Genomic DNA, 15,039 nt, shown 5'->3' on the forward strand with positions numbered 1-15,039 from the left:
CTTTAGCTCTGATGCCAGCTCTGATCATCGTGTGAGCGAGGATCTGCACTGGCGTGGGGCCTCTGTGAGCTGGGTTACTCGGGACGTTCCTGAAGGAGCACTGATTTGTTTCCAAAATCACAAGCTGAGATCATGTACCATATGGTCAAGTACTGAAGGCATTTTGGTGTTTTTGAGAGCAATGTCTTCGATTGCAAGTGGGCAGAGGAAGGACGAGGACCAAAGGTGGCTGTTAGAGAGATGTCATTATATAAAGCAGTTTGCTTTTCTTCTTGGTCTCATTTCTCCTGTCCTGGGGAGTAGAATGATTTGTGTTCACTGCAGGGATCTCCAGTGAAGGCAAAAAACTCTGCAGCCATGAACTGCCCAGCACCTGCTGGCCCACGCTTTGCCTTCAGCTTCCCGCTGTAAAGCTGAACTCATTCTGTTCAAGTCAGGAGATTTCCTCTGCATTTATGTCATTGTAGTCAGATGAAAATTTGCCCCTTAATTTGAATACGGTGCTGCACAGAGCTTTAGTCTAATGTTTTAATTTAGCTGACCTATGCCCTGATAGCAAGGTGTGCTTAACAAATCTGGTATTTGCCAGACGGCTTCTGTTACTCTTAGAGACTGTGCTCTCCACATGGAGCGGCAGAAGAATTAGGGCAAAATCCTCCCTTTTCTTACCACAAAAACTGGAGGACATCACACGTGAGTCGTGACCTTTTGTAAGGAAGAATTTACTGCTCTTCTCTTCCACCAGGTGACCCTGTGTTCCAACACTGTGACGGAATACAACCGGAAATTGCTGGTGGACCTGGAGTGGTTTGGCAAGGGAGTGGCATCACTGATCATCAAGGCCAGGTACCAGCACTTCCCTGGCCTCCCCCAGCGCACTGCCTTGCACAGGGTGTGCTGGCTGCAGCTCCCAAGGAGACGTGTTGTTTAATGACCTCATGTTCTGCCCAGCTGGACATGAGAACAGCAGTGCTTGAAAAGCAGCCTGTGGTGAAAAGGAGCCCTGCTGACAGCCCAGCGTGGTCCTGGGTCGTTTTCTAAAGGGACCAGGAATGATATCATTTATTGACCTGGTGCTTGAGGTGAAGCAAAAAAAAGACGTTTGAGTGGGAAGACTTTGCAGGCAATTTTTCACCATAGGGCTGTTAAATGTGTATTTGACAGTGACAAATGTGTTGTGCTCCATTTCACAATCTTTGGGGGTAAATGTTCTCCATTCTCTCAGTATCTCTGATTCCCTTGGGGTCATCTCTTTGCCCAGATGTTTCGTTCCTGAGCTGCAAGTGTACCCCCAAAACCGCGGATTCCATGAGTGCGACCTGAAGGTGCCATTCGAGAGGAAGTTCTTCATTTGGAATAACACCCACCTTCCTGGCTGCTACGGGCTTATTCCCCAGGTTTGGCATCGCATCCACCTCCTCCTCTCAAATATTACTGTGGAGATTATTAGGGGGGAAAAGGGTTGGGATGAGACCTTTGTGGTTTCTATTCAGTCTTAAAGATCTGCTGAGAACAGGATCCTACCTGAATGTTAGCTTTAGGATGCAGTTTAATCTCTTGAGGAAAGAGCTTACGTTCTAGTCTTCAGGGTGTTTTCTTGTGGGAGATCTTTGAGGGTTGTGAAAAGCTGCTGCATCCACAGACACCAGTGCCTGTGCTGGCAGCCTCCTTGCAGAACCCCCTGAGAATGCTAAGCCTACAATTCTTGCACCTTGTTTGTGCCTTTTACCTTTGTCCTGGGGATTTTTAAAAATGTGTGTAAGTTGCTGTTGGGATGGATGTTAAGGAGTTTAAAGTTTCTTCAGAGGTCCCTCTGAAGCTGGATTTGATTCTGTCCCTTCTAGGAACCCGAGGAGGACTCTCCTGTGCTCTACTCCAGCCCCAGACCCTGTGGGATTGTCCAGCCTCGGAGCACTGCAGAGATTCCAGTTATGGCTGAAATCCAAACATTGGGCAAGCATTGCACCGATGTTTGTATCGGCGTGTTTGGGGACGCAAGAAACCCACTGGTGAGTGCAAGGGGAGGTGTGTGCCTTCGTGCAACTGGTCCTGGCAGGGTGCACAGTGTGCAGGGATTCTTCCGGGGAAAAGAGGCACAGGCTGCTGTGGAGAAGGACAGCAGGGACTGGTGGCATAAACAGCTCGTGCCTTATAGGTGGCAATGTCAGTGTCTGACCCAGAAGGTAGTTCATCTAAGCTGGAATTGAGGATCATTTTAATTACTCTTTAAAATGCTATTAACTTTGGAAACACCTTTTTTAAAATGTTACCTCTCAGCACAAAAGAGGATGTCAGAAGATTTCTGGGAACCTTGAGCTTTCTGTAGAAGAAAGGAAAGCTGGCATTTGAAGAGTAGTTGCAAGGATTTAAACTTACATTCAAACATGGAAATGGTGATGCCAAATTCCCTGGATGGCACCAAACATCTGAACCTGGGCCATTGTGGCACTGCATGTAAACCAGTCAACAGGGAGGACAGGCAGTGCAGGCTGTGCCAGGGAGCCTGAAGTTTGACTAAACACTTGCTTTCAACTGTCAGGCTGCTTACCTTAAAGAGAAGGGTTTCTCCCCACCAGAATAACCAGTTGTTTAACTGTCAGCCTGATCTTAACTAGAGATTTCTTGCAAAGCTTCTACCTTTGGACCAAAAATTTGTAGTTTGAAAGTTTCTCTTTACTTAATCCTTTTCAATTTGGAGGTGAATACATAAGTTTGGTTTTTTTTTCCCCCAAAATCCCAGGATTTCAGCTGGAAAATGGTAGCTGTCCCTAAAGAAATAACTTGAGCTGGGTTGAGCTGTTTAAGCCTTTTTAGGTTTCCCTGTTCGGGTTTGATTTTTTTTTTTTTTTAATCTTTCTTGCCTGCTTTCTGTAACAGAGAACAGAACTACAGAGCTTTGGACGGCCGTCAGCAGTCTACATAAGTCCAAGGCTGATAGAGTTCGGCAGGATCCCAGTGCTAAGGCCTAATTCACAAGCTTTTGGCCTCTTCAACGAAGGTCTCATCGATTTAGACTTCAGGCTAGAGATTGTAAGTATCTGTGGGGCCGTTTTCCAGGGAAATTGACTGGTTGACCTTACAAGCAGCCATGACTTGGTTTTTATATGCATCGGCCTGTGTGAGAGGAAGCGAGATACTCCAAGATTCCATCTGGGTGAGGCAAAAGGAACCTGGCTCTGGAGTGGTTTTAGCTGGGGCACTCCTCAGTGAAATCAGGTGCAGAGATGTTGGAGCAGAAATTCGTCTGGATTGTGTTGACAAGTTCTCCCATAATTTTATGGAAGGTCTTTAGCTGTGTGTGTCATGGTTTTTGAGCTCTGAGATCAAGAGAAACCTGTGGTCCTTTGCTCCTCGGAGAGCATGGGTTTCCCTGTGCTTTCCCTGTTCCATCTACATTTGCTTTGTGCCAAACTGCTGTTCATGGTAGAGAAGAGGGTGTGAGGTCTGTCCTCAGACTGCTGGTGGGGAGGCAATTTTCACACCTGCTGTGGGTCAGGCCAGTTGGGCTGTCCACACAAAGACATGTGTGGGGGTTGTGCACCCCCCCAGCCTGTGGTCTCTGTGCCTTTGAAGAGCATCTTTGGGGACCGGCTGCAGAGAATGGCTGTTTAATATGTGAAGGCTGCATAGGGCAGAGGAGCTGGGGCTGCTCCCCTGGCAGGGAGAGCAGGGCTGCTGCAGCCAGGAAGGGCTTGTAGGCTGGGCCTGGGGCTGGGTGGGATGTCTGCTGGAGGGGGAGATCTCTGAGGGGCTTGAGGTTTGCTCTTCTCCATGCTGGGTGTGTTGAACTTGGAACTGGTTAAAACCTGATCCTGTGGACTTGTTTGTGTCTGTGGATAAAGCATCAGGCCATGTGGGAAAGTCCAGCCACAGCCTCCTGAGCCAAGGAGGAGGGGCATGAATTTTCCTCTTGCTGCTTTTCCTGCTGTTTGGGGGATAGATGTAACCTTAAAGTGAGGGATTTTTCCAGGACAGCTTTCTCTAACTACACAATGAAATTCTGCCTTCCACCTCTTCAGGGAGCAATGCACCTTGGCTGGGTGGGCCTGGTGTGTAAAGGATGGGCTTCACGTGCTCGTTCCAGGGCTGGACCTGCAGAGCTGTGTCTGTGCAGCTGTGCTGGTGCGGGGCCTTTCCTCCCTCCTTTGGGCAGCTTCCAGCTCTCTTGGCCAATCTGTGAAGACCATGAGAAACCAGAGGACACGAGTTCTTAGGAAGAGTGGGCCATGCCCACTGAGCACGTGTCATCCAGTTTTCCCTCTGCTTCCTTCTTTCCTGCTCTGCTGTAACCATTCAGAGGTGACTTTTCCAAAGCAGAAGGCCCTGGGGCACCTCTCTACAGCGGATGACCAGTGGGAAGTGAGTGCCTCGGTCCTTTAGGGGACGTTGAAAAGCATTGAGGGCCTCTTGGGAAAGGATAGTTTGGTGTTGGGGTTTTGCTCAACTGGTTTTGCAGAGATATTCTTCAGGCTCTCAGCAGTGTCCTCCAGCTGTGTGGTTTCTGGAGTGGGATTTGAGCCGTCATGACTTCCTCTGGCCCTGAGCCTTTGTGAGAAGCCAGGAGAGAGAAAGCAGCTTTCCTTGGCACACACTCCAGAGAAGGACTGGGGAAGGAACACTCTCCTGAGGATAAGCGTCCCTTGGGTTGGGCAAAACTGGGTTAATTAGGTGAGAGTCTGTTAAAGGAGGGGAAAATACAGGTTGTATAAGCTCTGCTGTTCCCCAATACTGCAGCTTAAATTTAGGGAAATTAGGCCTTTAGGATTTTTATCCTCCTCTCTTTAGTCTTCTCCTTTTCTTACACCCCATAAGAGACCAGGATGTATGGTTTCCATCCTAAATGCATGTTATGCTTGTCTTACAGGCTTATAAACCACACTGCTATGTTATTGAACCCAGGGAAGGAGTGATCCCCGCCAGGGGTGAGGTTCCTGTGACTGTCACAGCAACCCTGGATGACACTGGGGGTTTTGCTGATGCTCTCCAGCTGTTCATTGGGAACAGACTTTGGACCACCTCCACCCTCCTGGCTTTTGGCACTGGCACCACAATTGTCATAGACAAACCATTTGCCCCGGAGCTGAACTTGGGATACCAATTCAGGTAGGAGATCTCCCACTCCCACCTCTCCTTCTGTCTCAACAAGGAGCAGTTTTGCTGTAGTCCTTCAGGCAAGATCTTCTTCAGTGTTCAAAGACCCTGACTCCTTCCCTGAAGGCAGAGATACCTTTAGAGACATGTGATGGCCAGTTGAGCGTTGTTAGATACCCTCAAAAACCACCGAAAGAGAAACCAGTTGCTCAATTGCCACTGAATTGCCTTCAGTTCTAACACATCTATGTCCTCACTTGGTCAAGTAATGGTCTCGCAGGCTCCCCCAGAACAAAAGGTTCCCGAAATGGCGCCTGGATGAGGCGGGCCCTCCGTGTGGCTGCGGGACCAAGGGAAGATGGCATCGCACCCTTCCCTTCCAAAATGGCACCTGCCAGGCAAGCAGGGGCCCTGGGAGCAAATGGACAGGAGGGTGACGACCCCCCTGGGAAGGCAGGAGCCCGCAGAGCAGTTCCAGAGGCAGATGGAAACTTGCTGGTTTGTGTGGGGCCTGCAGTGCCGCTGCCAACGCTTCCTCACGCTGCTCGTGGGCTCTGCTGCTGCCCTGCCTGCCCAGGACTGATGCTTGTGCGGGAGGCCAGAATGTTAGGGTGCCCTCTCAGGTGCATCACCTCTGGGTTTGACCGGCAGCCTCAGGATGGCTTAAAATATTAGCAAGGCAGCATGATCAGAGGTGTTTGAAAAGCAAAAATGTTTTCATTAAGGTGAAAATAAAAAACCGTGCCAAAAAAAAGAGAAGAAGCTATGCCAAGTGCAAGGAGGACCTTTGCACTTGCTACAACACCCCAAAAATGCCCTGAGGATCTTCCTCTATTCTCTTAAGTTTGTAACAATCAAGGCCGGATTCTTGGCATCCTGCCCAATAGAAATAGGAACAGGGCTTGAGGCACAGTCTCAAAGATCCAACAGGTGTCTCCGTCCTGGCACAAGGCCAAAAACGGTATCAAAATCTCTGGGTTTTACCTCATAAGTGAAACAAAGAATGAAACCCAAATCCTTCCCTTAAATGGAAGCCTCCTTGCCACTGTGGGGCTGCAAACCCTACCAGGTGAGGTACACTTCTACACAGGACCTTGCTCATTTTCCCATTGCCAGCGGAGTTTGCAAAGTTCACTTCAAAACAGTTTCTGATTGCGAAATGAAGTTTCTACAAATGACCACCGGTGCAAAACCAAAGCTTCTATGAATGAGAGAGCCCCTGCTCCCCTGGTTTCCTCTCCTAGAGCAGACAGGTGATTTCTAGCAGCTTGCTGGGATCGTCCAGAAACTTCCTCCGCGCTGGCTTTTAAAACTGCCTGCAATCATACCCCCGCACACAAGGGCCTCAGGTGCAGGATCTCAATGATTCAGTAACAGTTTTGGGTGCAGATTAATACAAAATACAGTAACAGTACGAATCACCCCAGAACACACATTTTGGCGGAAAACACCAGATCCTGTTAGCCTGGCCTGGAAAATGCTACATTACCATGAGAATCATATTCCTCTTTGCAATAACGACATCAGGAGGGCAGCTTATCAGACACTGTTCCCGGTCCACATTAAGAGCTGGAAATGAAGACGGTCTCCAAGCTATTCACAGCTCAGAATCCTCCGTGGGAGCAATCTGATGACCAGGACAACAGCTACTCCCATACTATTTTCCATTCTGGTTTCTCTTCTAGCCTCCTTCCCTGTGCTCGTCAGTTCAGACTAACAAATGGGGGCCACCACTTCCATCAGCTCTTCTGGAAGGTGGAATGTAACAGGCCAGCTGGGAAGGAGGGCCGGAGCACCTCAGCCCACAGTAGCCCCACGGCCAAACGTGATTCCCAGAGGCCCAAACGTGCGGCCCCCGCGTTTCGGCTGGAGCCGCTGTCAATGGACCTGAAGCCAGGAGAGTCTGTGGACATGATGCTGCGAGGCTTCTCCCGCAAGGCGCAGGTGAGGTCCCCACCACGGGCTGAGCTGGGGAAGCATCAGATCCCCTCCCCTGGGCTCGTTCCACAGTCCCTTGACATTTGCCTGGGGAAATGAGCAGGGGCCTTCAAGAAACTGGTTTAAGACCACACGTTTCTGTGGCAGCACCACTTAATTTCCTTGCTGGTCACCATCAGACCAGCTACAGCTTTATTGTGATTCCACAGCCACCAAAACCTAGTGCTGATCCCGAAGTAGGGGTAGAAGGAAATACTGCTCTTTTGGGGCAGACAGCGTTGCATGCTTAGTCAGCAAAGAAGGACAGAGAAATAAGTTAGTAACACTTAGATTAGGAGCCCAAAAAGAAAGTGAATTAAACAAGTGCCAAGTGGTTCTTCTGGGGTAAGCACAGAGTAAACCAAAAGCCATGTGAAGGGGGGGAGTTTCTCACAAGTGCCTTTTGTGCTTAGTGGGGTGCAGTGCTACAGACAGTTGAGTGCAAAATAAATAAGCTGCATCACTGGAAGAAAAGCGGGCAGTGACCATAACTCTGTGGCAGGAATAGGGCGCGTGGTGGGTGGTGGGTGCTGAGCCAATGCTGGGCATTTGCTGGATGCCCTGCCACCACCCACTGGTGACAAGTGACTCTTGCATGCAGGTGGTGCAGAATTACGCCATCTGCGAAGCTGTCATTGGGACAGGCGGCTCGATGAAGAAGATAATAGAAGCAACCATTACCTGCGAGTTTATTGATCCCACTATAAATATATCAGCCAGACAATTCTCTTTCCGGGTGGAGAAGGTAAGTGTCTGGATTGCATCCTGGCATTGAACAGCGTAGCTGAGGGCGGGGTGTGCTTGTGTAAAAGCCCCTCTTTACCCTTCCTGAGGCACTTTGTAAAGTGAGGGGAGATGCTTTTAGAGATGAGACTGGTATTTAACGTCCCCAAAGTAAAACTGCAGTTACAGCTGCACTGCCAAGGGGGATCGTGGCCACCTCCAGAGAAATGCCAGTTTCTCTGCTCACAGTAAAGGGAGGTTTCTGAGGATCCTCCAGGGCACGGTGATGTCTGTACACCGATGCTGTAGGAAAGCAGGGAAAAAATGGAGATTCCTGTGAATTCCTCAGACTGACAAGGAAAAACCCAGCATCTCCTGTGTCTCTTTGCCTTCTCTGCTGTTGGCATGAATGCTGTATGGTATAGCTATATGGTATAGCTCTGTGCATTTCCCTAAGCCTCACCTGCTTCAAAGCACCCCCAGACACCCTGCAGCTGCAGTGATGATAACACTGAGGCAGAGCAGGTACCCTTTAGTCTCGGGATCCCAACTCCAGCATCATGCTTCCCTCTCAGTAAGTTGTCTGAAAAAGAGAAGATGTTTCATGAGTTGCTTTCTGTAGTTTCAGGCCTCTCCTCTGGTTCCCAGGTTTCCACTCAAGTACAGAATCCCTGGAACAGGCAGTTCCGATGTAATTAGAAGCTTTTCAGCTCTCCCTGATTCTGCCTGGGTTCTGCTTGACGCCACACATGCAAACTGATTTATTGCATACTATGGCACCTATTTGATACCAGTACATGCAGAACTAGTTTCCCAAACTCCCTGGTTTCACTAAACCATGCAGGAAGCCCAGCAGAATGCAGACAAGGAAGGAAGAGCCTAGGCTGATCATAGCTTTGAGGCCACAGACACCTTGTCCCTGTAGCAGGGACTGCAGGACGCATCCTGCAGACAAGCTGCTTTATGAGCCAGTAAGGTTGTAAGAAATGGCTGTATGTGAGTGAAGATCATCTAGTGCTGCTCTGCACAACAGAGAGACAAAACTGGAGACAAATGGTCTGGAATCACTTTCTGCTGTAGATCTTGTTCAAGCAGCTGCCTCCTCTCAGGGCCCCATTTCCTCATCTGTACCTGGGAGTGTTTCCCTGTCCCCCAGAGGGTGCTGTGGTTTCTAAACATGAAAAGCACCTGCTGTAAAGAAAAATCTCCTGGAAGTGTAGAAACAAATAAAAAGGGTAAATAGAAATGTGTGCACTTCTGGGACTGAAAACTGCGAGATGCAGCAGAAGCAGGTCTGTGGCTAGCTGAGGTTGTTTTTCCTTGTCTCCTGTTTGTGTAGAAACCCAGTGATGTCCTGACTCTGCAGTACCAGCCTTTGGCTATAAAGAACACCTGCCGGCTGCCACTCGACCTTATGCTCTACTTGGAGCAGCCGTTTCAGGTCTGCAGTGAGGACCAGCAGCCACTCCCACATGGCCAGGTGAGCAGCCCCGGACTCCTGCAGTGGGGTTTGAAGAGGAGGGACGCGGTGATGCACTTCTGTTGGGACGTCCTTAAGTCAAGAAGTTTAATCTGTAGCGTCAGCAGTGGGATGGCCTGAAGTGCATCAGCAGAGCTGCTGAAGGAATCAAAAACTTATCTGAGTTGAGAAGATCCACCCTGGCTCTCAGGCACAAGGAGAAGGGAGCAGGCAACTAGGTCTGGGCAAGCCATGCAGTGAAGGTGTCTCCTGGAAAGCATCCCAGCTCTCCAGCAGCCACCCCTTGTATTGCTGCTGAGCACAGAAACGTGAGCCTGAGGGAATCCTGGACTCGAGTGTGGTGCCCGCAGTCAGACCCTTGCTGTAAAGAAATGAACGATGAACTGAGAAGCCCATGCTGGTGTCACACTTGGAGCATTTACTGGTTCATGCTGTCATACCTTGGGATGTCATCCCACAGGTGACTAATTACTGTTCATCTGCTTGCAGCCTGTGACAGTGGACGTTGGGCAGACCTGTCACCTCTACATCGCATTTGACCCAGCTTATGGACTGGATTTTAATAGCTGGAAAACAATGAAGATCCTGAAGATAGAAATGGTCAGGGGCCATCCTTATGTGGAGCGTATCACCCTTTGCGGGGAAGCCCACTTCCCAAATCTCCAAATCCAGCCCAGCACCCTGGAATTTGGCTGCATCGTGGCTGGCACGAAACAGGAGCGTTCTCTGGAGATGACCAACTGCAGCCCACTTCCCGTCAAGTACCACTGGTCATTCCAGATGGACGACCATGTGAAGAAGTTGAGGTATGTGCACCTTTGCCCTGTCCTTGAAGCTCTTCTTCCTGGTGTCCTGTTAGTACTTTGCAAAGAACAAAGCTGTTTGCCTAGGAGCTGACAAACTGCTTCTGCCTTGTCCTTGTGCAAATAACACTGACCGGCTGCGGTCAGGCTGGATGCTCAGGGAATAGGTTTTCCACCAATTTGGTGCTCCTTGTGGTTTCCCCTGGGAAGGAAAGCTGGGGCAAAGGCTGCTTTCTCAGACCTCCGTGGCCTGAGGCACTGTCCACCCTGCTGAAGGGCTCCTAGTCCCAGCTGCCACAGTGCTGCTGGAGGCCCTTTTGGCCCCCTTGCTTTGGGATGGGTCCTCTCTGCAGGAGCTGCTCTCTGCTCCTTGCCTTCCTCCCTTGCGCTGTGCTGGAGGACGCCCAGAAAGTCCCAACACCAGAGAAAGAGCTACTTAGCAACTGGGCTGATGCTGAACCTCTTGTTACCTTCCCTTTCCTTCTTTTCTGAGACAACTCCTTTAGTGCCAGGACAAATTCTTTCCCAGGGGTCAGCTTTCAGTGGACACCCTGGATTCCTCACGACCCTCTTTTTGTGACACTTGTTACTCACGTTGACTTTTCCCCACTGCAACATGTCCCTTATAGGTTCTGTACTGCTTGACAGCAGGACTTGTTCATCACATCATCTCCTATCCCTGCCTCTCGCTCCACTGCTTTAGAGTGAAAAATGTTGTCTGGGCACCATGGTCCTGTGAAGTTGCCTCAAACCATTCATTAAAACTAAAGAGAGTGGAACAGATGATTAGGGATCTCTTGGGGGTTATGGTGAGAGAGCGCCTCATGCAGAAATGAAACCCAGCCTCAGATAACAAGCTACAAAGCTAAAGACAGTTTTTCTTTGGGGAGCAGGCACTGAATGCCTGTCTGGGAATGGAGCATCCAGGTTGTGTTTGACTGTGTGGGAAGCACTTGTATCTCAGCAGGGTGACAGGCAGGCACGGCACAACTTTGTCCCTCACGTGGCATTAGAAACACAAGCAGAGTTACCCTGAGCACCTGCTTCAATTTAAAATGGGGAATGTGACCTGAGTCACCTGGGAGTGCTGGAAAATGTCAGGCAACCTCCCCAACACTCTCAGGGAAACATTCCTGATAAATACCTGGTAAAGCCGCAGAGTTTCTGGCGTTGGGCGCTGGGGGGGCTGTGCCGGCTCATCACTGGCTGCGTCTGCCCCTTGGTGCCTCAAATCTCCCCTTTTTCTTGCCTTCCCTGTCTTTTCCTCTCCCACTGTGTTTTTTTGCATCCCCACGAGGTGTGAATCCGTGTCCTCTGTAGTTCCTCACTGCGAGCAGTTGCAGCTGCCTGCACCACTGCTACCTCAGTGTCAGCCCTGGGCCACCTTTAGATGGGACCTGCTCCAGCCTGGATTGGGAAGGGCTGGATCAAACCATTTCTCAGTTCAACGCACCAGCACCCACCCAGGGGCTGCATCCTGAGCAGGAGCTACTGGTGCAGGTGTCCTTTCCTCCCACTGCAGGTCCCTGTTCATAGTTATGTTCTTTTCCAGACATGAGCTTTGCCCACCTAAATTCCAACCCAAACCACCGACGATGGTGTCATTCCGTTTGGATAAGCCGGCAACTCAGTGGAGACGCTTCAGGATTAGAAAAGCGGAGGAGCCAGCCACAGCCCTGGAAGAATCACGGGATCTTGGCCAATCTTCAGGAGCAGAGGTAGATTTTCTTGTACACCTACTGCTTGTGTTACCTCCCTAGCTTGCCACCAACAAGTCCTGCTCGTGCTGACCTCCCTTTTTGCCGCCCTGCTGTCCTGTGCCCTGAGAGCGGGCTGGGCAGCAGGGCCGGTGGCTGGACATGGGGTGTGTGGGAGGGAGAAACAGGAGAGTTCTCCTTGGAGAAACCTGCTCAGATGCTGTGTTGAGTGTGGGTTTTTTGCCTTGTTTTCTTCACAATGTAAGATGAGGCTTTTGTCTGCATCATGATGATAAGACCTCCAGCTTCCTTCCCAGAGCAAGCTGTGATGAGTCCTGATCTCCATGTACCCTCTTCCCGACCCAGCCAGACGACCTCTTTCCAGATCTCTCTCTTCACCCAAGAGCTGGTATCGCAGTGGTGGCTCTGAAGCTGTCTTACAAAATGAGACTTTGCAAAGTGGCTGTCTCTTCTTCCTAGCATAGAAAATGGCTTGTTTTTCAGGTGCCACCACGTACTTGGGAGAAGTATTACGTCCCACCAGGGTTGGAGGGAGTCACCTTTTTCATGGACTTAGGGTACACTCCCCTCGAAACTGAGAAGGTAAGAAGGAATCTGTCTCACTCCCACTTTTCCAGTGTGGCAAGCAGGGCTGTAGCTCCCAGTCCCACTGGTGGCCATCAGCATTGCCCACAGCGGGGCCTCACATCCCTCCGGACCCATCGCAAAGTGCTGCTGAAGCAACTGGTTGTTAGAGAGGCTGTGCAGGACATGTTGTAGGGCTGCCCAAGGACACTGTGCAGCACCGATGGAGGGCATTGCTCCCCTTGGACCTCATCAGGTGGTCCATAGGAAATTTTTGCTGGAGCACGTTGAGAAAGCAGCATAGAAATCAGAGCGGGGTGGGGAAAACCTCAGGAGTCAGATGAGCTGGGCTGGAATCCTTCCCTGAGCTCCAAGAGCTTTGGCTCTGAGTCGCCTCCTTTTCTAAAAGCAGTAAGAAATGCTTTTTAAGGGCAAGTTGTGCATCAGAGAGAATTTCTACTGCCAGGACACATCCCAGTTCACTTTAATGTAGTGTATTAATTAATGCATTGATCTGCGAGTATGGGAGAAGATTTTCCCCATGGTCCCTCCACTGGTCACTGGCATGGATACAAGATGAGATTAGGATGATTCTGGCTGTATTTGAGGAACAGCCCCCTCTGGCTACAGCTGCACTTTGCTCCAAGAAGCTCTTCTGCATCCATTTCCATGCTCAACACCTCAATCTCTCCTGTCCTCCGTCCAGGTTTTCAGTATCCTGCCGGTGTCGGGTGTGCTGCAGCCAGGAGAGACACAGCAGGCCTCCTTCACCTTCTTTGGCCTTCTCGACACCATCGCTCGTGTCACGGCGCTGTGCCACGTGGAGGGAGGCCCCACCTACAAGGTGAAGCTGACCGGGGAGGCCTCACGTGTCAGCTACTTGCTGAGCTCCCGGGAGATTGACTGCGGCTTACAGGTACCCCACATGTCCCTGGCACAGCTCCCTGCCCTGCAACCACGGCCAGCGGGTTCCTGCCCGCCTCAGTCCAGGCCTCCCTCCCCTTCCCAGCCCCTTTGTTGGCCTGCGGCTTGGAAGTACAACCTTTGAGGGACAAATCTGGCATCCAAGCTGGCTTCAAATGGTCATCTCCAAGCCTCCCCAAAATGTTGAGAAAGGTACCCTGAGAAACACTGCCTCCTGGGGCAGGCAGGGTCCCAGTGGGGATGCTCTGAGGGACATGTCCCTGAGACATCCCTCTGCTGATCCATTCCCAAAGCCTGACCTCCAAGGAGATGCTCTTGTATAAAGCTCTTGCTTAACCCACACAATAATCAGGGGAAGAATTTGGGCTTCCAGTCACTACAGTTGCAGAGACTGTCCCAGAAGAATCCCCACTTCACTCTCTTTCAGTTGAAAGCCCACAGATATTTTCAGCTGCTGGCCCTGTCTGTGTTGCCCTGTGTGACTTCCTTGTTGCAGTATGTTGCTTGCCAATACTTGCGTGCAGGTGCCTTTTCTTCTGGAATGCCTGTCTTAGAAATGCACTGACTTTTAGATACAATTCAATGGGGACAAAGTCATCGAAGCAAAAGAAAACTGTTCATTAGTAACAATTCAGCTGAGCCGGGTGTGTCTCCCTCCCCGAGAGCCGGGAGCCCAGCACACACACCCCTTTCACCAAAACGGCTTCTTTTATCCCTTTTTTACCCGGCCAGGGTGGTCCCTGTCCTCCTTCCCATTGGATGGTACTCGGGAACTTCCATTCTCTCTGACCGCCAACTCTTCTGTCCCCTCCCCTCTCATCCTACTGCCTTTCAGTCAGGTCTTCAACCCTGCCCCTCTCCCAGCTCACAGCAACACCCAACAACAGGACCTGAACAAATCCAAACAATCCAAACAACAACACGCAAGAACCAACAACTTCCTTTCTTTAACCTCCTAACTCTTGGATTCATCTCACGCACCTCAGTGCCACCTCCTTTGTTTCTCCTGGCAGCTGGTGGCCCCTGAGAGCACAGAGGGCCTGTGTCCCCTGGTTCATTTATTACTGGCCCTCACGTGGTCGTCACCACATGTCTGTGTGCTGCCAGAGCTCCCTGGTCCTGTGCAGGTGCCCTGTGCCTGGGGCTTGCCCAGCTTCCCAAGGGCCCGTATCTCCTCCCTGGTCCCTGCTCCCAGGTCTGCTTTCAACCCCGGGAGAGAGGAAGGAAATTCCCAGCCGCAGGCCTGGGTCTGTAACTTCCTGCTCCTGTGCTTTCTCTCCAGATGTTTAATGAAATTCATCACGCCACGGTCACCCTGGAGAACACCTGCAATATGGAATTCAGCTGGGTGCTAAACCCTAGCACTGCAGACCAGGATCTGCCTGGTGTGTTTCTGGTCAAGCCCACCGCAGTAAGTAGCACAAGTGACTCACCCCAGCCCTGTGTCGGGTGGCCCAGGAGAGCGTTAAAGGGAAAAAAGAGGGGGCGGGGGGGGAAAGGGACAAAAAAGTCAGAGGGGAATACCCCAAACCCAGCCATGAGAGAGAGAAGGGTGTGAGCGATTTCTGCTGGGGGCAGAGAAGGTCAGACAAGTGCTGTCCTGATAGACTCCCCCACGGCCTTGGCTGGCGGGTGGCTCTGCTGTCTCACGGCAGACAGCGGCGGAAGGCACAAGTGTGTTGGTCACTGTCCCGTCCCGCTGTAAGGGGAGCAGAGGAGAATTCTTTTTGATAGATTTCTCGGGCGAAAACAAGGCACA

At 50.8% G+C, this 15,039-nt stretch overlaps 1 protein-coding gene across 1 annotated transcript in view; it reads left to right on the top strand.

Annotated features, from left to right (window-relative positions):
- Nucleotides 1-15,039, top strand: part of LOC136296078 (hydrocephalus-inducing protein homolog) — a 73,955-nt gene that overhangs the window by 24,408 nt on the left and 34,508 nt on the right. Inside the window, exons 14-26 of the mRNA XM_066194902.1 lie at nt 746-846; nt 1,262-1,397; nt 1,845-2,009; nt 2,878-3,030; nt 4,865-5,103; nt 6,777-7,035; nt 7,670-7,813; nt 9,131-9,271; nt 9,761-10,077; nt 11,627-11,792; nt 12,276-12,374; nt 13,063-13,272; nt 14,563-14,691. Coding sequence (XP_066050999.1) covers nt 746-846; nt 1,262-1,397; nt 1,845-2,009; nt 2,878-3,030; nt 4,865-5,103; nt 6,777-7,035; nt 7,670-7,813; nt 9,131-9,271; nt 9,761-10,077; nt 11,627-11,792; nt 12,276-12,374; nt 13,063-13,272; nt 14,563-14,691 — 2,259 coding nt within the window. The remainder of the gene's footprint in view (nt 1-745; nt 847-1,261; nt 1,398-1,844; nt 2,010-2,877; nt 3,031-4,864; nt 5,104-6,776; nt 7,036-7,669; nt 7,814-9,130; nt 9,272-9,760; nt 10,078-11,626; nt 11,793-12,275; nt 12,375-13,062; nt 13,273-14,562; nt 14,692-15,039) is intronic.

Source organism: Chamaea fasciata, unplaced genomic scaffold, assembly GCF_029207755.1.
Source record: "Chamaea fasciata isolate MVZ Bird 193981 ecotype frontalis unplaced genomic scaffold, bChaFas1.0.hap1 SCAF_12, whole genome shotgun sequence".
In the NCBI taxonomy this organism is placed as follows: Eukaryota; Metazoa; Chordata; class Aves; order Passeriformes; family Sylviidae; genus Chamaea; species Chamaea fasciata.